This window comes from Rhinoraja longicauda, chromosome 23 (genome assembly GCF_053455715.1).
Source record: "Rhinoraja longicauda isolate Sanriku21f chromosome 23, sRhiLon1.1, whole genome shotgun sequence".
In the NCBI taxonomy this organism is placed as follows: Eukaryota; Metazoa; Chordata; class Chondrichthyes; order Rajiformes; family Arhynchobatidae; genus Rhinoraja; species Rhinoraja longicauda.
This window is the reverse complement of record NC_135975.1, coordinates 13,159,052-13,180,451: the sequence shown is the minus strand read 5'-3', so window position 1 is coordinate 13,180,451 and position 21,400 is coordinate 13,159,052. Positions and strand designations below refer to the sequence as shown.

At 39.7% G+C, this 21,400-nt stretch overlaps 1 protein-coding gene across 1 annotated transcript in view; it reads left to right on the top strand.

The window, feature by feature from the left end:
* Positions 1 to 21,400, top strand: part of dennd6b (DENN/MADD domain containing 6B) — a 54,380-nt gene that overhangs the window by 10,186 nt on the left and 22,794 nt on the right. The window contains exons 5-13 of the mRNA XM_078419659.1: positions 876 to 956; positions 5,813 to 5,918; positions 9,200 to 9,279; positions 10,100 to 10,162; positions 12,451 to 12,506; positions 13,074 to 13,196; positions 15,656 to 15,751; positions 17,636 to 17,730; positions 18,794 to 18,859. Of these exons, the coding sequence (XP_078275785.1) occupies positions 876 to 956; positions 5,813 to 5,918; positions 9,200 to 9,279; positions 10,100 to 10,162; positions 12,451 to 12,506; positions 13,074 to 13,196; positions 15,656 to 15,751; positions 17,636 to 17,730; positions 18,794 to 18,859 (766 nt within the window). The remainder of the gene's footprint in view (positions 1 to 875; positions 957 to 5,812; positions 5,919 to 9,199; positions 9,280 to 10,099; positions 10,163 to 12,450; positions 12,507 to 13,073; positions 13,197 to 15,655; positions 15,752 to 17,635; positions 17,731 to 18,793; positions 18,860 to 21,400) is intronic.

The following is a 21,400-nucleotide window of genomic DNA, read 5'->3' as shown; positions in this document are numbered from 1 at the left end:
TTTTCTGTGCCCTCATATAACTTGATTCCCTGAAGCTTTCAAAATCTTTCAATGTCAGTCTTAAACATACTCAACGACTGAGTATTTGTAGCACTATGTGATAGAGCATTTTACGACTAACAGTCCTCTGAAATTTCTCCTTGTCTCAATACTAAGTGGCCATCCCTTTAACCTGAGTATGATGAATCATTTTATATCCTTTATCCAGGAAAAAAACCCAGTTTCTCCTCCTCTACCCTGTCAGACCGATAATAAACATGAACGGTTCAAAGATACCACAGTACATTGTTCTCAACTCCAAGTATGAGGGATTATTGTATGCAAACTGGTCTTATAGGATAGTTTTTTAAATTCCAGAAATCAACCTGTTGCAATCCCTCCAAGCTCCTCTCCTTGGAGCTATCCCTCCTTTGATAAGAAATAAACTAGACAGTTCTCTAGATCTGCATCAATGAAGTTCTATATAACTAAGAATAATTTGTTACTCTTGTACTCCAAACACCTTGTACCCAATCTCCCAACTTGCTTGCAATATAATTGTATTAGGTTTTTATGGTTTGTGCGCAAAAGATACATATCCCTCCGAAAAGCAACATTTTTTCATTTCTTGCCTTTTTAAAACTAAATTCCAATTATTCATTCTTCTTATCAAAGTTAAATAATTTTACAATTCCCCATTGGATGTTTTTTTATCCTTTTGTATTCCTTTACAACTCCTTTACATCATGCAGAGAAACTGCAGGAAAATGGATAAAGAGCAATGGACTTGATTAATTACATAGATGTTTCAAAGGGCTGACCACAATGGACTTTGAGTTCTGCTACTGTTACTTGATACGTTTCATGTGCTAATAGATTAAAATTACATTTTTCAGTGGGATCGAGCACATTATTATGGATTTGTCTACTTCCGACAAGTCAAGGATAGCACAATTAAACGGGGATATTTTCAAAAGGTAATCTGATTTTAAATATGGAATTGATTTGTTTGTACATGGATTATGTTCACCAAGTTAATAAGCATATTTGTTGATTGGTCAGACTGCCTTATCACACTGATGAGAAATGACTGAGTGACCAAAGGCACAAGGTTTCATGATTTATTGATTACTTTATGTTAGGATCATTAGCATGTCTTATCAAAGACCAGCAGGAAACTGTGTCTTCAATTAATTTGTGAGTTCACAGCAACACCAAGAAATGTACAACCTTTCAGCATGTCACTTACACAGTACAGCTTGTCTCCAGGTTACAATGGCTGACATGCATCCAGCCCACACAATCAAGCTAGCATTGGGGAGACAGGTGGGATGGATTTCCCTGTTGCCGGGGGCTGCCGCCATCTACTGCCATTTGGGAAACTTGATTTGTGGCAATATCTGAACAGTCGAGTTAAATGTTCAGGTTTAACTACATGTTGCCTTTGGTTGGCCCATGTTTTTATTTAAATACTAGACCAAGTGGACCCGTTGGGTCCATTCCTTGTAGAGGGGGGGCAGGGAAGGGGAGAGGATGTGACTGAGAGGGTGAGCCCAGGACCCGAAGTCTCTCCCGCACTCAATCCCCCTTATGCCTCCTCCTGCCCCCACTGACCCACTCCATCCCCCCAAGCACACCCCAACTTGCCCCTCCCCTGCCCCCAGCCCTGCCTCCACCCCCATTCCCCCCTCCTCACCCTTATTCCCCCCTCCCCGACCCCCAACTCACCCCCCACCCCCACTCTCCCCTCCTCCCCACCCCCACTCTCTCCTGCCCCCCACTGTCCCCCTTCCCCCCCACCCCATTCTTTCTTTCCCCCCACCCCCACTCTCCCCCCCTCCCCCACCCGCACTCTCTCCTCCCCTCCCCTCCATCCACTCGGCCGCCACGCCCACTCCCCTCCGTGGATCCATTGGCTGCGAAAGGCACTTACCAGTGCCCGTGCGTTCAACACTGACTGCCGACGTGCGAGTCTCTGCCCGGGCGGGGCCGGGCGACAGGTGAGAGGGGGGAGGTGCAAGGGGGGAGGGGCGCGGGAAGCAGGGAGAGGGGAAAGGGAACGACTGAGCGCGGGCGGCGGTGGCGCTGCCGGTGGCCATCTTGTTTTGGCGAGTGAGGGGCAAATTAAGTGGAACATGGAGCATTGTGACGTCATACGCTGAGGAGTTTCAGGAAAAGGGTTAGAAAGTAAAAAAATTTAAACTTTAAAATGTCTGTAGCTTTTGAATGAGAGTTGTGACATAATATGCCCAGGATAATGGTAACGTGGTGCAAAAATTGTGGTGCTACGGAAGTTATGGTGTGCACAAACACACATACACACGGACAGAGAGTTTTAGAGATAGATCGATGGACAGATAGTGAGGGGCAGGCAGACAGACAGACTGACTGACTGATTGATTGATTGATTGATTGATTGATTGATTGATTGATTGATTGATTGATTGATTGATTGATTGATTGATTGATTGATTGATTGATTGATTGATTGATTGATTGATTGATTGATTGATTGATTGATTGATTGATTGATTGATTGATTGATTGATTGATTGATTGATTGATTGATTGATTGATTGATTGATTGATTGATTGATTGATTGATTGATTGATTGATTGATTGATTGATTGATTGATTGATTGATTGATTGATTGATTGATTGATTGATTGATTGATTGATTGATTGATTGATTGATTGATTGATTGATTGATTGATTGATTGATTGATTGATTGATTGATTGATTGATTGATTGATCGATCGATCGATCGATCGATTGATTGATTGATGGATGCATTTCTGACTTGAAAATTGTTGCGGTTAAGAATACTTCTCAAGGACGGAATCCTGTCATAACCAAGGGAGGATCTATATGAGTAATGTCCTATATGAACTCTGCAAAATATACTTCAGGTTTGGCAATAGTTTAGGGGCTGAACATGAGCATTGCAGAGATATTTTATGATGTCGTTAGCAGTGCTGGTTTTTGTTAGCATGTAACAATTCTGTTGGAATGTTTCTTGCAAATTATAACTTGTGGATATAGAATATGTCAACCATGACAAATTGTTTATTTCTGTTCCTGTGGTAGGATCGAATATTTATAAAGCATCTTTAAGGTAGCAAAAAAAATTCCAAGAACTGTTCTTAATTTTTAAAACATGTTAATGAATGGCTTCAAGAGAAAGGAAGACAGATTAGTAGAATTTTAGTCTAACTGGTAAGTTTTAAGGAGTGTAATAAAAGCGGAAAGGGATAGTTTGCCGAGAGGGAATTTTAAAGCTTTGGGGCCTCATGTCTGAAGGCACTGCCCACCAATGATAGTGCAGGTATTTCAGGAATGTACATGATCAGAAAGAATTGAGTACAATGTAGAAGTCAGGGTTTAAGATTGGATAAAATTATAGAGTTCGTGACACAAGGTATGGAAGGATTTGAGAACAAAGGTGAACATTTTTAAATCAAGGCTTTGTTAATTACGATCCAATGTAGGCAAATTAACACAGAGTCAAGAGAAGGGAAATAGAATTTTTGATGAACAGAAGTTTAGTGAAATATATATTCACTGTCTCACCATTTTCCCCTAAAACCATGTTATAATTTTCTCTGTACCCTGTTAGTGAGTCCTTAATAATGAACTTCTGCATTAGTTGGGGTTGGGGAATGAAGAACTAGAGGGCATGGCGGGCTTAGGGGAATATTTTAATAGGATTCTAAGGGATTTTTGCACAGAGAGTGGCACGTAAAGAGCGAGCAGCCAGAGGAAGTGGTTGAGGCAGGTATAATAACATTTGAAAGACATTTGTACAGGTAAGCAGATAGGAAAGGTTTAAAGGTTCAAAGGATATGGGTAAAATGCAAGCAAATGGGACTAGCGTAGATGGTCATCTTGATCAGCATGGATGAGTTGAGCCTAATGGCCTGTTTCCATGTTGTATGACAGCCTCTGGCACTATTAGGCAGGATTGTGCAAGAGGGACAAATTTCATTTCCTGAAGGACATTGTTTTATGACAATCCAATAGTTGCATGGTTAGCATTACTGGTACTAACTTTTTTATTTCATACTTGTTCAGTTAAATTTAAATGCCTCTGTTTCTGAGTTTGGATGTTAAGTGTCTGCAGATAAAAATTTCTGAAAAAATAGTTATCCAGTAACTTTACAACGTTATCAGTGCATTCCTTGCGATAGCATATGGCATGAATTCCTGAGTTATGATCTTGCAATGGCAATGCACACACAAGTCGGGACTTGTCAGAAAATTCAGTGATAAGCATTCCCAAGGCTTGCTGTTCCTGTTTTCTCACTGGTAGATGCCTCAATGATGTCATGATTGCATTTACTCCCTTTGAAGATAATTATTATTACTCGACTGAATGCATGTTGCATCAGACGATGCCTTACTCAAAATATTTTCGTACCATCTTCAAAGCTCCTGAATACAAAGGTCAAAAATGTTGCATTCCGCTTTTGATTAGTGCCTCTAATATGAGCAAACCATTTGACCATCGGGCAAGGACCTGCTGCCCTCTGGTGTTTTATAAAAATATGGCATACAAAACTGTAGATCAAACATTGCTTAGCTCATGGAATGCATGCACAAGAATGAGGATGAATTAGGTCACAGTAAAAGCAATCAATACAGCATTTTGTGTAGAAGCCTGTGGTACTGATAGTGCTGCTGTGTTAGGACCCTGGCGTGTACTCCTGCCTTCTCTGCTGCTATGCCAGGAACCTACATCTGGGGAACCTGGCACAAACTCAGTAATGGTTCAGTGATTCAATGGTTCAGTGGTGCTTTATTATCACACATACCAAGGTACAATGAAATGATCATTTTTTACATGTGGATCAGTAAGATTATTGTCATAAGTACAATCCCGATTAAGTACAGAATGTATAGAACAGTCCACTGAGTCCATATGCAAGAGTCGCTAGGTTTGGTACCATTTCCAGAGTCCAAGCTGCAGCTGGCCATAAAGAGCCTTGCAGCCGTCGCCTCCATCCGGAACATCCCGCTGATACATATGCATGGAGCAAAGAACGACCAAGGTAGACCATATATAAAAATGCGGGTTTTATTCAATCACTGGACAAACCGGAAGTGAAGGGTGGGTCTCAATATGATACACCCGCAAACTGTCGTCCTCCTCCTCGCCCAGCCACCTGCAGCCTTTATGTTCCATAGGCGTTTCTCAAAGCTGACCTTGAGAGCTCAGAAGGTAAAACCCTCCTCTCCGGTTCTCGGTCCTCGGGGGCAAGCAGGAGCAGGGATTGGTGGCGTCCCACTCCAAACGTGTTCCTGGTTCCATGACGGGTGAGCTGGGCTTGCTGCTGGGGTGTGACTGCGGTGCACAGCCTGTCGGGAGCAGTGAATGTGGGTCAGCCCTGCTGGAGGTGATGAAAGACTATGATCTCTACACATGGAGCAGACACTGCCAGTCCCCAGCAATGGCCTGCACACTCCGGGCCATCAAGGGTGTAACCCCAAGCCTCTGCCCACTCAACACCAATCCTTACAGGCAGTTTCTCCACACAAACTGTGAATGATTTGTTGCTGGATTTGTACCAGGCTCCTTGCACAGCTGTGTACAACAGTATGGATGATAGGGATTTGTACCCAGGTTCCCAGCAACACTGTGTAGCCTGAGCAGATGTATTTTTTAAAGTACTGGGGTTATGAACCTGTGAATATTCAAATTTCAAAACCTAAGGTGTAAAACCTAGCGTTGTGAATTGGCACTGAGTGGGGTATGACTGTACAGTTTTACTTTATTCTAAAAAAACAGCTTGATTTGCATTGTAATGTGCTTGTTATTCTTTTCTCCTTCAGTCGCTGGTTCTTATTTCTCGACTTCCTTTTGTGAACCTCTTCCGCTCTCTGCTACAACTTGTTGCACCTGAATACTTTGAAAAGCTGGAGCCTTGTCTTGAGGCAGGTTAGCATTGATGAGCATGTTAAAATGATGCAATACTTCTGCGATATTTTTTGCATTTCCAGAATCTCGTGCACTTAAGAAATATTCTAGTTATTGTTGGGGTAAAATAAGGTTTTTTGGAACTGAAAAAAATCCTTAGTCAGTAAATTAATCCTGCAATCACTTTTCTCATCAATTTAAATGTGATTCCTTTTGATCTAATGCTCTTGAATAGATCGATCTATTAAATTTTGTGTGAATTTTGTTCATACCTCAATTGTCTTTTGGTTTGAAAACTCCTTTACTTTCCTTTTGGTTCTACTTTGTTATTTCTAACAGTTAGGCTATGCTAGTCTCAATATTTTTGGATCATAATGACTCTTGTCCTTTTTATGGAGAACAGGCGTTGATGATGATTCTGCTGCTGAATATTATTGTTTCTCAAGACCTATTCATTGTTTACTTGTCCTATTGCTATTCTCTCTACCTTGCACTGCTCTTACTTATCTTTTTTGTTATTTAGTATTGTGTGCAGTTTTGTTCACACAGGTACAGGAAAGATGTCATTAAGCTGGGAAATGTGCAGAAAAGATTCACGAAGATGTTACTGGGATTGGTGGGTTTCAGTTGTAAGTGGAGGCTGGATAGGCTGGGTCTTTTTTCCCTGGAACATAGAAGGTTGAGTGTAGTGATCTTAGAGACACGTAAAATCATGAGGTCCACAGATAAGCTAGATGGTCACAGTTTAAAACTGGAGGGCATAGATTTAAGGTAAGAGGAGAAAGATTTAAAAGGGGCATAAGGGGCAGTTTTTTCATACACAGGGTGGTGGGTGTATGGAATGAGCTGTGAGAGGGAGCTGCAGACGCAGGTACAATTGTGATGTTTCAAAGATATTTGGACAGATATATGGATAGAACTGCTCTGGAGGGATATGGGCCAAATGCAGGAAAATGGGACTACCTCAGACATCTTGACTGAAGGGCACGTTTCCATGCTGTATAACACTATAATTCTTAAATTGACTGTCTTAGATGTTGTTACAGATCTTTTTTTCACCTTTCCGTTCAACTCTACACACTCCAAACTATTTAAAATCTATTACCTCTCATAATTTACTTATGGCTGGTCATTATTTAACAGACTTTAAGCTATATTTCTTGATATCCACATCTGATAAAAATCTATCGATCTAGACAGATACTTGGATAGGATTGTGTACCCTCGGGGCCTTCAGTTTCTGCACATCTCTCAAAATGGTGTCATTTAAGTTCTACTTTTTCTACAGAAAAGAAAAATAAATAATATTGCAGATACTGGAAACTGAAACAATAGAAATGCTGGAACACCACAAACAGTCTAGCAGAATCTGTGAAAAGAGAAACCAGTTAAGATTGCTGGGCAAGAATCTTCTTCAGAACTAGAGGAAGAGTGGAGTGTTGTCAGTTTTCAAAGCAGAGCTTTGGGGGTGATTTAGATGCAAAGCAAATTACTATATGGACATTGTTTAAGATAGAACTAGTGATAAGCAGTATGAATACTGATGAGGCATTTTATGGAAACAGGCTGAGAAAGGATATAACCATTATGTTTCCCATTATTCTTGCCCTGTGGCTTCTCCCTATGTTTCTCTTTGAAACCACACAGCACAGATAGAGGAGCAAAAGGAGAAGTTGCAGGGAGAGGGAATCACAATAATAGAGAGAGGGAGAGAAAGAGAGGGAATCACTATAATGGAGTCAGAGGAAGAGAGGAAAGATGTTAATACAATGATGGTCTTTCTTTGAATGGAAAATTCAAGGGTTTCATCGAACCTTTAGTGCACATCACAAGTGACCTGTGTCATTGTCAGCAGTGTGGTAGCTGCCTGTATTGAAGCTGCTATTATAAGGGTTAAATCTTATTATGATCATGTTCCTTTGGTACAAGTGTCTCCAGGATTCTTGCAGCATGGTATGTTGTGAAAGGAAATGTTATTACAGTTACCTCCACTTTAAATCTGGTTTGAGGAACAGTATCTGCCCCACTGACTAGGTATGCTATAGCAGTCGATTCTGAAAATTGAATTCAACAACCTCGGGTAAACTGTCTTTCTAGTATGCATCAGTACTGGCCAGTGATCAAAAGTCATCAGTTGATATTGGTAATCAATATTTTCAGTCCACAGGTGCTGCTTGACCTGCTAAGCAGTTTCAGCAATGGAAAATCTGTTCGATGACGTTGAGCTTGGCAGTGGTAAGGCCTTCAACGTTGAGCTGCAGTAGCGCTAAACCTCGACAGTTGCCGGCATTTGACGGTGCCGCCTGGCCTGGGGAGGCATGGCGTTTTGCGGTCTGCAGATGTGGCAAAGACATTAGTTTCGCTTTAAGGCCTTATGAGCCTGTAAGCTACTCGTGGGGGAGGCCGCGTAGAGGCTGTCTTTGTCTTCCCCAGTGGAAGCCAGCGGAACCATCTAGGCTACACCGCTACATCGGTAAACCCATAGACGTCCCTGGCCAGGACCTGCCCCAAAAGCAGTGGATAACCCTCAATCGCATGACAACAGGCGTCGGACGCTATGGAGTAGCGATGAAGAGGTGGGGTCTCGTGGACAGTGCCTTCTGCGAGTGTGGGGACCCAACACAGACAGTGGAGCACATAGTCACCAGTTGCCCCAATACCGGCCACCGAATGGTGAACGAGGTCTGATTGACCTGGACGATGACACGTTGGCCTGGCTCGCCTCAACGGAGCTGCAGGTCTAAAAGACATACGACAGAAGAAGCAATGGAAAACAAAACAGAAATTCTGGAAGAACTCAGAATCAAGCAGCATCTGTGGAATTTGAAATCAGTGAACATTTTGGGTCAGATGCCCTTTCCCTTCAACTATATGTCTGCTTAAAAGTTACATTGTATTTCCTTATTCCAAACTTTCAGGAAGTGATTTGCTGTTCATAACAAAGGTATCACAAAATGCTGGAGTAACTCAGCAGGTCAGGCAGCATCTCTGGAGAGAAGGAATGGGTGGCATTTCCGGTCGAGACCCTTCTTCAGACTGTACAAGTTATTTTGTAGAAACCTTTTTCATGATTTTACTTGTGGTGAGACATTGAACATTTTATTGATGACCAGAAGATATTGCTCCTGGTTGTCGTGTGATGTCATAAATTTTATTCAGACAGTCTTGAATCCATGATTTAATTATTTGGGTTATTATGAAAAAATCAGGGAAAAATGTACTATTAAGAAAATAGTTGCAGAAGATTGCATTCATGTTTTTTTTTGTATTCTGAATACCATGAAACTTATTCTGTTTTTCAGTTTGTAATGAGATAGACCAGTGGCCAGCTCCAGTCCCTGGAAAAACACTCAGCCTTCCTGTCATGGGAGTGGTCATTCAGGTATGAATGGACAAAATTTAGAACATAGATGTTTGATGATTAGGGGAGACAATCCCAAATATATTGCTGTTGTTTGAATCACAAATGCATAAGAATAAGATATTATTTGAAAATAAAAAAATCCATCTTTCTGTGGTGGATTTGAATCTAGGGTGTATTCTGGCAAGAGAGGAGGTCCAAGTCATAAAGTTCAATATGGGAATGGTAAGGGGAGTTAAAATGGTTAGCGACCGGGAGATTCAGCAAGCCATGACAGACCGAGCAAATGTTTGGTGAAATAGTCCCCTAGTCTACTCTTGGTCTCGCCTGTGCAAAGTAGGGCACATCGGGAGCACCAACTGCAATGGATGAGATTAGAGGAGGTGCCACATTGGGAACAAACTGGAGAAACACCACACCTCACCTTCTACCAAATTCCTTCCTCCAGCTTCACATTTTGGCCTGTTCTATCCGAATCTCCTTTATCTCACACTTTTTGTCTTTTCTTCTCGGGCCTTGGTCCAACCTTCTGCCAATCAAATCTCTCCCTCCTCAATTGTATACACCTATCACTTGCAAGACTTTGTCCCAGTCCATCTGACTTCCAGCTATTCTCTCCTGACCCAAAAAGTCACGTTTCCATATTCTCTAGAGATGCTGCCTGACCCGCTGAGTTACTCCAGCACTTTATATCATTTTTTGTAAACCAGGATCTGCAGTCCCTTGTGTCTAATAATATTAAATAATTTTTCCCATGATAGGAACCCAGTGTACTTGTCCAGTATATTATAGTTATATTATATTATGCATAGATTTATTTCCTTGTCTTGCTCAATTATAGGTATGGATTCCATCCAAAAATGACAAAATTGGAACAAGCCCTCTCAAACAATCCAACCAGGAGGTATGGCAAAAGCACATGTCATTATTTCCTATTCTGATGACTTACCCCCTAACTTTCCACTTGAGATAGTTTTGGTAGTAAATCTATTAAAACTGTATAACTTGCAAGGCAGGACTGATTAAACCCAAAATTGGCAAAAAGTGGTGCCAGTTGAATTTTAAACTAAAGTAACAGAGCAGCACTAGCTTGTATTTCTAAACCCCATAAACAGGAACATTTTCAGGAACATTTTCGGAAACATTTCATACTAAACCTCTTAAGGACACATTAAGATAGATGGGTAAAAGTATGATTAAAGAGTTGGGTTTTAAAATGTGCCAAAACAGAATGGAGAGGCAGAGCAGCAAAGAAGTTTAAGGTGAAAAATCTAAATTTAGGCAGCTGCAGGGATGGCTGCTAGCAATGAAAGAAAATAAATTACGGATGTGCAAGAGGCTGAGTTCTTAGATTGTTGGAGGGCTGGAGGAGGTTGGAGAAATTAGATCATGATGTGACACAAAAGAAGAATGCTAGTTTTAAAACTGAGGCATCAGTGGACGGCATTAGCCCAGGCAGAACATGAACTCAAAGTTTTCGGATTGAGGAATATGAAAGATCAACCAGAAGCGGATTTGAATATAGTCGTGACAACAACGACAGGTGAGCTGCACCAGGGCTGAAAGTGGATGATGTTTTGAAGCTAGCATCATATCTTAGTGATGGAGAATATTATGAATTCATAGCCCGATATATTCATATTCAACGAGGATGAAAATGTTGCAAGCAGTTTGGTTCAGTCTCGAGTCAGTTGCCAGAGAGAGCAATGGAGTTGGTGTCCAAGGAACATGGTTGTGTCGGTAATTAAATCTACTTGTTTTGGTTTTCTCAATAGTTAATTGGATTTTTTCTGCTGTTCAGGAAATGTGTGCCGAGTAAGCGATCTAACAATTTAGGACAATGGAGGAGTCAAGTGGTGGTAAGAATAAACTGGATGCCATCTGGATCCTGATGTGTTATTGAAGGCAGCATGAAGGCATAAATGAGCCCAAACAGGTTCCAGAGCTAACGTAATGGAAAAAGAAACTATTGCTTGAGATTCCCTACCTATAGCTGGTAAATTAGAATGTTACTGGGCAAGGACAACTACATCCAATCGGACAACAGAGGAAAGATGCTGGAGGAGAATGGTACAGGCAATTTGAGAAAAGTTATGGGGAAATGGTTTATCATGCTCACAATCATGATGTGTGCTGTGGCAGGAGCCACAGCATGTACAAAGAAGTAGACAAATTATGAAGGAGTAAAACGAGGGGGTCATCTAAGTCTCAAAAAAATCTGAAGCAAGTTAAAATTGTGATGCATGGTGTGACTTATAAATCTAAGGATATGATAAACGTTTCTGGTCTTAAAATATCAGTTTTTGTTGATTTAAGAAAATTAAGGAATGTTTTGAGATAAAGAAAGTGATCAATTGATGAGACAAATTTTGAAGTAAATATTGTCAATCCAGAAATATTGTTCTCCAGAAAAGTGAAGGATCAAGAAAGATTTTGGTGCAGAGTTCTTCAAAAAATGTTTAAACAATGAGAACTTGAGTCCAGGAATATGTATTGACACGAGAATGAAGAACTAAAGATATTGTTCAAAAATATCTGAAAGAAAATGGGAAATGCTGGTAATTTGATTTTTGCTAAGAGGCTAGAAATGCTGGAACAGATTAGCCATAAGGCTCAGGATAGAATAAAAAGGGCACTTCTTAAAAGAATTGCTGAATTCCAATTTGTAAAGTATATTACTGGTGGCTATGGAATAATGGTTAAGACATGAGGAAAAGTGTGGAAGAGTAATTTTGATAGATTAGAGTCATTGCTCTCTTTGCAAAGTTTTACTGAATTGCTTTTCGGCAGCTGAGAATTATTTCTGGATATTGAAACCCTAAACATTTATGCACACCATATACACAGTCAGAAACGTCACCCATTCCTTCTCTCCAGAGATGCTGCCTGTCCCGCTGGGTTACTCCAGCATTTTGTGTCTACCTTCGATTTATACCAGCATCTGCAGTTCTTTCCTACACACAGTATTAAAATGTATGCCTGTTGTATCCTACTTCTCAACTTCAGTTCTGGTGGCTTCAATGAGATTAAATTTCAGAGGTGGAGTAGAATCTGTATATTGCATTGGGTTTAGTGAATGATGGATCCAGACTTTAGAGATATGCAGTGTCTCCAATAATATTTTTTAATATTGTTTTCCACACTTATATTAAAATTGTTGAACACTGAATAACTTTGTTTCTTCTCTTTCAGAATCTGCTACCAGCACCAATGGTCATTCCTACAGTAAATGAGCTGGATCTCTTCAGGTAAGAGCTATTAAGCGTAGCAAGTGAACATCAGCGAACGTGTGTCTAAATTTTGGCACTGCAACATAAATACTTTGTATAATTGACTGTTAAGAATTTGTTGGAGACCTTAAAAATAAAATCCCATAATACACTTTGTGATTCTCTCCTCCATTCACTAAGACTTGGGGTAATTTAGTCAGAATATCTTTGAAATGTGGGAGGAAATGAGAGTGGCTGGGAAAACATGAAGAGGAGCCAAACAGATGTGTTTTGGAATGAGGAATTGTAACTTGTAAGAGGAAAATGGAAGGGTGGTACTGAGAGTATTGGGTGCTACTAAAACAGCAAAGCATTTTATTTCAGAAATACTCCAAAGACGTACAGGCATGTAGGTTAATTGGTTGGGTAAATGTGAAAATTGTCCCTAGTGGGTGTAGGATAGTTAATGTACGGGGATCACTGGGCGGCACGGACTTGGAGGGCCGAAAAGGCCTGTTTCCGGCTGTATATATATGATATGATATGATATGATAATTATTTGCTTGCTTCAACATCTATTTCACTACTGAATATTTTGTCTGACAGATGTTTCCAACAAATCCTGATTCACATCCAAATGGTTTGGGAGCTGATGTTACTTGGAGAACCAATGATTGTTATAGCAACATCTCCCACAGTTTCTTCAGATACTGTCCTTGCACTCATCAGGTGAGTTGAAGATGGTCTCCAAGTAAGTCTGTCATGGCTCAGGCAATATTTTTAAGATGCTCTAAAATTTAGAATTTCAGGTTTGGGGAGATGTATCACTTAACTGAAGATGAAATCTGTTTTTGTCTCTTAGACTAGACAGAGCAAAAAACACAAACTGCTGGAAGAAATCAGGTGAAGCAACATTGGTGGAGGGAATGAACAGACGACATTTCAGGTCAACATTCTTCTTCAAACCAATGCCACCTGACTCGCTGAGTTTCTCCAGCAGTTTGCTTTTTGCTCAAGATTCCAGCATTTGCTGTTTCATGTGACTCCGTTAAACTAGACAGATTTAGACAATAGACAATAGGTGCAAGAGTAGGCCATTCGGCCCTTTGAGCCAGCACCGCCATTCAATGTGATCATGGCTGATCATTCTCAATCAGTACCCCGTTCCTGCCTTCTCCCCATACCCCCTGACTCTGCTATCCTTAAGAGCTCTATCTAGCTCAAATGAATATTTGATTCATTTCGATGCTGGCTCCTTGACCCGGCAACATCTAAGGATAAACAATTCCATTAGAAAACGGCTCCTTTGATGAAGTAATATCGTCTGTATCTCTATCCATTTCAGCATTTACTATTTTCCATTTTCCTTCTGTTAATTCTGATCTAGGTTGATCCTGAACTTCTTGCAGTCTTATGAATTTTAGTTTTCTTCTCATTTTTCTACTTTACAATGAAAGTAATACTTCTACAGTAAGATTATAATAATAATCTTTAAAAATAGAATTATACAATCTCACCATAAAGGTCGGATCAAAGCTCTCCAATTCCACCACATCTGATCATGGATGGTGATGGATAATCAAACAGATGGCAGTAGGAGAGGTTTAAAGAATATTCCTATTTTTTATGTCTATGGGTAGTAGAATGTATTCGTTAGTTTGTTTATTGTTACTTTAGTTAGTTTAGTTTAATGTCACATGCACCGAGATACAGTGTAAAGCTTTTTGTTGCATGCTAACCCCAGTCAATGGAAAGATTATGCATGATTACAGATGAGCTGTCCATAGTGTACAGATACATGATAAAGGGAATGAGTTTAATGCAAGATAAAAACCATTAAAGTCAGATTAAAGATAGTCTGAGGGTCCGACCAACTTGTTTGGTTTAGTTGGTGTTTGTAGTGTTTAATAGCCTGATGGTTGTTGGGAAGCTGTTCCTGAACCTGGAGTTTGCGGTTTCCAGACTCCAGTAGCTTCTTCCCGATGGCAGAAGTGAAATGAAAGTGTGACACTATCCTACTCGCTAGGGACAATTTACTATTTTTACCAAAGCCAATTAACCTGCAAATCTGTACGTCTGTGGAATGTGGGAGGAAACCGGAGCACCCGGGGAAAACCCATGCAGTCACGGGGAGAACGTACAAACTTGTACAGACAGCACCCATAGTCATGATCGAACCCGGGTCTCTGGCGCTGTAAGGCAGCAACACAGCTGTGCCACCATGCCACCCGTTGTGTTTTTAATATATATATATATATATATATATATATATGAGTAGAATGTACAGAGGAAAACCCAGAAATTGAATTGTTAGAAATGGGACAGAACAATAATTGTGAAGGCAAATTGTACAAGTGCAAAAACATACAAAACCTAACATCATTTATGGACACATTACACTGATGGATGATCAGATCAAGTCCACACTTGGAATTCGCCGAAGTCAGCACCGGCGACAACCTTAATCACCTGGCGACAACCTGCCAACAACCTACTTCACCAGGCGACAACCTACGACAGCGCCCACGTCAGGAGACGTCAATCTACGCTCATTGGCGACAAACCAACAGCCGCCGAAAAATTTCATGCCTTCACAAAATCCAGCGACAACCAGAAAAACGCTACGACTCTTTCGAGACTACTCATGACCGTGCCCGCGACACACCAGCAACCGTGCGGCAACAGTCTAGTCGCCTGTAGTCGCCTAAAAAATCACCGAACTGGGACAGGGCCTTAAAGCTCCACTAAACTCCAAGCGACATAATTAGAAAGTATTCAATAGCAATTATTGTCTGGGCCAGAAAATGACATTAGTTTATATTTTACCTTCAGGTTATTGTATTCCATGTGATTAAGTAAATAATGTGAACCGACTATGCAAAAAAATTAAACGTGATTGTTAATTATCACATATTTCACATGTGTAGGAAGGAACTGCAGATGCTCGTTTAAATCGAAGATAGAAATAAAGTACTGGAGTACTTGGAGGCAGCATCTTTGGAGAAGGGTCTTGACCTAAAACGTCACCCATTCCTTCTCTTCAGAGATGCTGCCTCTCCCGCTGAGTTACTCCAGCATTTTGTGTGTATATATTTCATGTGTTTTGTTCCATACTATTCTTCACATACAATATGCACCTCTGAGCCTGGAACACAGATTTGTACTCTGAATATTTGTTTCTATTGCAGTTGCATTGCACCTCTGAAATACTGCTGTGACTATCGGCCTTACTTTACCATCCATGACAATGAATTTAAGGAATATACAACACGAACACAGGCACCGTAAGTTAAAGCTCTAAGAGAATACTTTTACCTGGGTGGATTGAAATTGTGCATCATAGTCTGATTGTTTGTATGTTGAAATGAAAACGTCCATTGTAAGGGAATTTCTTTGCCTTTCTCAAGATTCCAGGTGCAATGAACACGAGCAAGGCAAAGAGATTCCTCCATGGTGCAAATTTCAGCAGATGGAAACATACTAAATAGCATTCTGCCGCCAATCATTTGACCTAAATCACTGCGGAAATCCTAAGCCTGGGTTGCACATCGTGCACATCGTGCTCAGGAAGAGAAAGGCAGCATCTTTTTTAAACCAGAATATTTTTCAATTTGTAATTGAAGCGTGGGACCAGGAAATGACAATAAAGCAAAAGACAGACTTTCATTTCAATAGCAATTCTTGCCACATCACAATGTCCCAAACTATTTGACATTCAATGAAATATCTTTTAAATAATAGCCACTGCCGCATGGAATCGTGTCGTCCAATTTTAAGACGTGTTCCCAAAGGCGGCATTAAAATTTGTGACAAAATCGTGATTTTTAATGATCTTTTAGACAACATTGCAGCTCTTTCAATAATCTAGTGGTACTCCACTGGATTTAACAAATTCTAATATGAATTTACTCCTGAATAGGTAGGTAATAACAATCATATGAAAAATAGGAACCAGGGAATCGGCACCAGAACCAGCAACAGAACAATTAAATTCTTTCTTGTTGCAGATTAACGAGCCCATTAATGCAATAACACAGATAAATATATAATCAATAATGTAATGTTACTAACTGTAATTCTAGGTAGCCATAATAATAATGCAAAATCAAAGTAACCAAATTCTAGGTAGCCATAATAATAATGCAAAATCAAAGTAACCAAAAACAAGATTCATAGAAGATCATAGTTGCTGAGGTATTGGTTAGTGTTGTGCAGTGTTCAAGAGCATGATGGTTGCTGGAAAGAAGGTAGCCTTGAACCTGGTGTTCACGATTGTCAGGCTCCTGTATCTTCTTCCTGAAGGTAGGGTGAAATGATAGGTGGTGCCGATCTTTGATGATATTGGCTATATTTTTGAGGCAGTGCCGCCTATAGATCCCTTCAATGGTGGGGAAGTTAGTACATTTAATGGACTGGGCAATGTCTATCACTCTCTACAATCTCCTTTGTGCCTGGGCATTCGAATTGCTGAACCAAACCATGATGCGAACAGTCAAGATGCTTTCTACCTTACAAATTAATCTGTATCATGATTTTGCAGCTAATAAATTGAGATTATATGTAGTCTGGTGAAATAAGGTAGTTGCCTTGATATTGTTTCCATAATCTCTGGGTATACTGTTAATGTTTTATTTTGATAAAATGTAACATTGTTTCATTTTTTCAGTTAAGAGAAAATGTTCATGTTCAATACAATAATATAACATGAAAGAATGAACCCGCTATTCCTCCTCCGAGGCCATTGCTATGGCAGCTGCATAGTGTTCTACAGTTATTATATAGAATTTATTTCATATTTGTTAGAAAGTGTTTGGGGTTACATGGAAACTGCTATAACTCCATTTGAAACTGTGACCTTATGTATTAAACATTGAATGAGTTTGGTTTCCATACATTTCTCGCTGAAAGTGGGCATTAGATCCAAGCAGGTTGGTTTCTGGGCTTTCCATCATCTAGGGCCGAGCTTATTCTCAAGTAATGATTTTCGGGCAGGCTGGTCATTGCACCAACCATTTAATTTGTCGGATTCTAGTTTTCTTTTAAACTTGGTGCTACAAAGATTTCCTCTTTCTTTTCCACAACACAGCTGGTAGGTAGCCTGGCCCACAAGAATTGTTTGTTATTTCTTGTAGTCAATACCAACTTGGTGTTGCATTTGTATTTGACAGGCCAAATGTTGTTCTAGGAGTGACAAATCCTTTTTTCATCAAAACCTTCCAGCACTGGCCGCATATTATTCGTCTTGGAGAAATCAAAATGTCAGGTAAGGGAAGTTAATCATTACTACAAAAATATGTTCATAAAAAAGTATTTGCATCCAGGGACCAAATGTCTGTCATCTCCAAATTCTTTTACTACATTTAGTGCTCCTGAAGTTGCCTCCTCTATATTGGTGAGACTAAGCACAAATAAGGTGATCGATTTGTGGGACACTCCACATTGGCTATCCTGAACTCCCAGTTCCATGCATTTTAATTCCCCTTTCTATTCCCACACCAACCTGCCAAACTTAAATCAAAATTAAAATAACAAAATAGATGAATTTATGGTACAAAGAATGATATGACCTTAATCGTGTTTATCGGTAGCAAGATGGTCAAAACTTGAAACTGAGTATTTGAGGTTACTTGACAATTTTGTAAGGATAGACAGAATGGAAAGGATGGGGAAGAGCTAAAGTGGTGGAGATAGTGGTTCTGATCAAATCCCATCAATCCCAGGCTTCCACTTATTTCCCTATAACTTATTGTCACACACAAAAGGGATGTGGTGGGCTCAAGGGCCTATTTCTGTGCTGTATAACTCTGACACCATGATGTGCCTATGAGCTTATCCAATTCTTCAATCCACTTACACCAGGATAATTTACAGTAGGCAATGCAATTAACATGTTTTTGGGATATGGGCAGAAACTGAAGCAACCGGAGGAAACCCATGCAGTCTCGGGAAGAATTCTGGAGACACAACTGAAGGCCAAAATCTAATCGGGTTGCTGTAGCTGTGGGATAGTTGCACTGAAGCACCATTGTACCAGCCGAATGCTATTATGTCGGTGATTATATGCTATGGCCAGATATTTAAAACTTTGAAGAGTATATAAGGTAGCAAAATCCCTTGCTTAATCACTGTTTTATTTTTGTCTGTTGTTACAAGCCCAGAATGTACAGCCACTGGATTATTTAACGCAAGCTGTGCTTTGTTTTCTTCTGCTTTTTTGTGCAACATCTGATAACATTGATCAAGCATATCAACGTATTTAAATTCATGAGCTGGTCGATGTCTATATCGGTAAGAATTTCTGCAATCTCATTGTGACTGTTTTTCAGGTGATTTACCCAAACAAATAAAAGTGAAGAAACTGATGAAGATTAGGACTCTGGACACAAAGCCAGGTACTGGAAAGCTGCCGTATACTTTGGGATCCTTTTTAATTCATGTCTGCAGTTTACTAGATTGAAGGATTTCTTGTGTGTCGAGAATCTGAAAGTTAAAATAGAAAAGCATTGGTCGACTTATTCTGAAGCTTGACTTCAAATCCATTCAGATGCAACAGATTCATAAACGGGACTGATAAAGATCTAGTGCAATGAAAGAAACACTTGTTTGCTCACAAACATCTCACTGACTAGTCTGCTTTTTCATTATGTGATCTAGTAATTGAACCAACAGGAAACAAAAGGGCTACGAATGACAATTTCCAAAAGTTAAAATGGGCAAAATAGTTATTTTCTTAAATCAAATAAATTTTCCAACCCTGACCACTATCTTTGGTCTACTACATAGTTGTGATGAAGTCCAATGCAGTGGTTCAATTTAAGCTTGAGGGACAACAGCTCATCTCATTATAACAACTTCAGATAATTCAGATCTTTGAATATTTAATACGTGAGAAGTTTTTGATTTATTTTCTGGTATTCTAGATTTTATTTGTCATCTTTCAATTCTACCTCATCCAGATTGTTATTCCCTATGACTTTGCAACCCTCTTTTACCTGGTTAATTCACTATATTTGTCGCACAAATACTGTTCTTGAATCAGGTGGAACACGTTTTCAGACTTTTGTATCTACTGCCTGACAGGAGAGGGGGAAAAAAGAGAATGACTGGGGTGTGAACAGCCCTTGATATTTTTGGCTGCTTTCCCAAAGCAGTGTGAAGTGTAGATGGAGTCAATGGGGGTAGCCTCATTTACACTATGGACTGGCTATGTCCAGGACTCTGCAGTTTCTTGCTGTCTTGAGCAAAGCAGTTGCCATACCGAATGTGAGTAAATCCTCTCTTTCAAATGTGAGCAATTCCCATCCTCTCTTCCACTGATGTGAGGCTTACTGGTCCATTATTTCTTGGATTATCCCTACTTCCTTTCTTAAACAAAGGAACTATGTGGGCTGCTCTCCATTCCTCCGGGACCTCACCTGTGGCTAGAGAGAATACAAAAAACTTTGTCAAGGTCTCGGCAATTTGCACTCTTTATTCTCTCTCAATAATTTGGGATAGATTCTATCAGGCCCTTGGAACCTATCCACCTTAATGCACTTCAAGAAACCCAACACCATCACCTTCTTGATCTTTCAAAGCTCCAAGATATTTGTATACCTACACTGATCTTACTGTTCTCCCTGTCCTTGGGGAATACCACTGCAGAGTACTCAGTACCTCACCAACATACTCTGATCCCAAGTACAAATTTCCCACCTTCATCCTTGAATGATCCCATTATCTCTGCAGTTACTCTCTTGTATGTAATGTATGCATAAAATACCTTGGTCTTCTCTTTAATCCTATTTGCCAAATATATTTTTGGCCCTCCTAATTTCCAGCTTGAGTTTTTTCCTGGTTTCTTTCTATTCCTCAAATACCCTATCTGATTTTTTCTTCGTAGACCATACTTATACTTTCCCTTTTTAACCACATTTACAATATCTCTTGTTCCCTAATCTTGTCATACTTGCCCCTCTTCCGTATTGGAAAATGTCGGTCCTAAGCTCTGATCTGATCTTTAAACGATCCCACATTCTTCAAAGGATAGATCTTACACTCTCTCTGTTCCTAGAACTCTCCCCACTTTTGGAAATGCTCCATTTAGCTCAAAGTGGCTCCTCCATTTTTTCTATCGAAATGTATCACGTTATATTTTAATATATTAAATTGTAACTGCCCTTTGTTTGTCCATTTCCCAGTCATCTGTTACCCTTCTAATCTAATATATTTCAGAGTTTCATGTCACCTAAAAACTTAGAAATTATATACAAGTTTCACATCAATAATCAAAAAAGCAGTGGTCATAATTCTGACCCCTTCATTGTCCTTCAAACTAAAAAGCAGTCATTCACATCTCAATGCCATTTGTCCTTTAGCCCATTTTAGATAAACAGTTGGACTTCATTTATAGAAAAACATTTACTTCGAATTTTGTGATGTGGTACTTCATCAAACACTAAAATTAAATTTGTCAAACATGATTTGTCTTAAATAAACATATGCTGATTTAATCTCTTATACTCTTTCAAATATCAAATTGTATTTGTTGTGATTATTGTCCAAAACGTTTCCCCACCATGTTAGCTTATGTATATTTCCTAGATTTATATCTCTGGTCTGCCTTTTAAAATCTTTTCTGCAATCTATCACAAATGTTAAGATTGGAAGATTGACATCAGAGCCTTTATAATTTTTTGTGATCATTGCCATAACTTATGAAAATTTGGTATTTAGAACAGTGGATTTTTTATTTTGAGGAACAAAATAGACGTATATAAAATCGTAACTCAAACCCTTTAGTCTTGGTAACATCCTTGTGACCCTTTTCTGCCTCCTTTCCAGCTTAATGACATGTTTCCTACAGTTGGCCAACTGGAACCTCACACAATAATTCAGTGTGGTCTCACCAATGACTGCTACAGTTATAACATGACATCCTGAATCCTGCATTC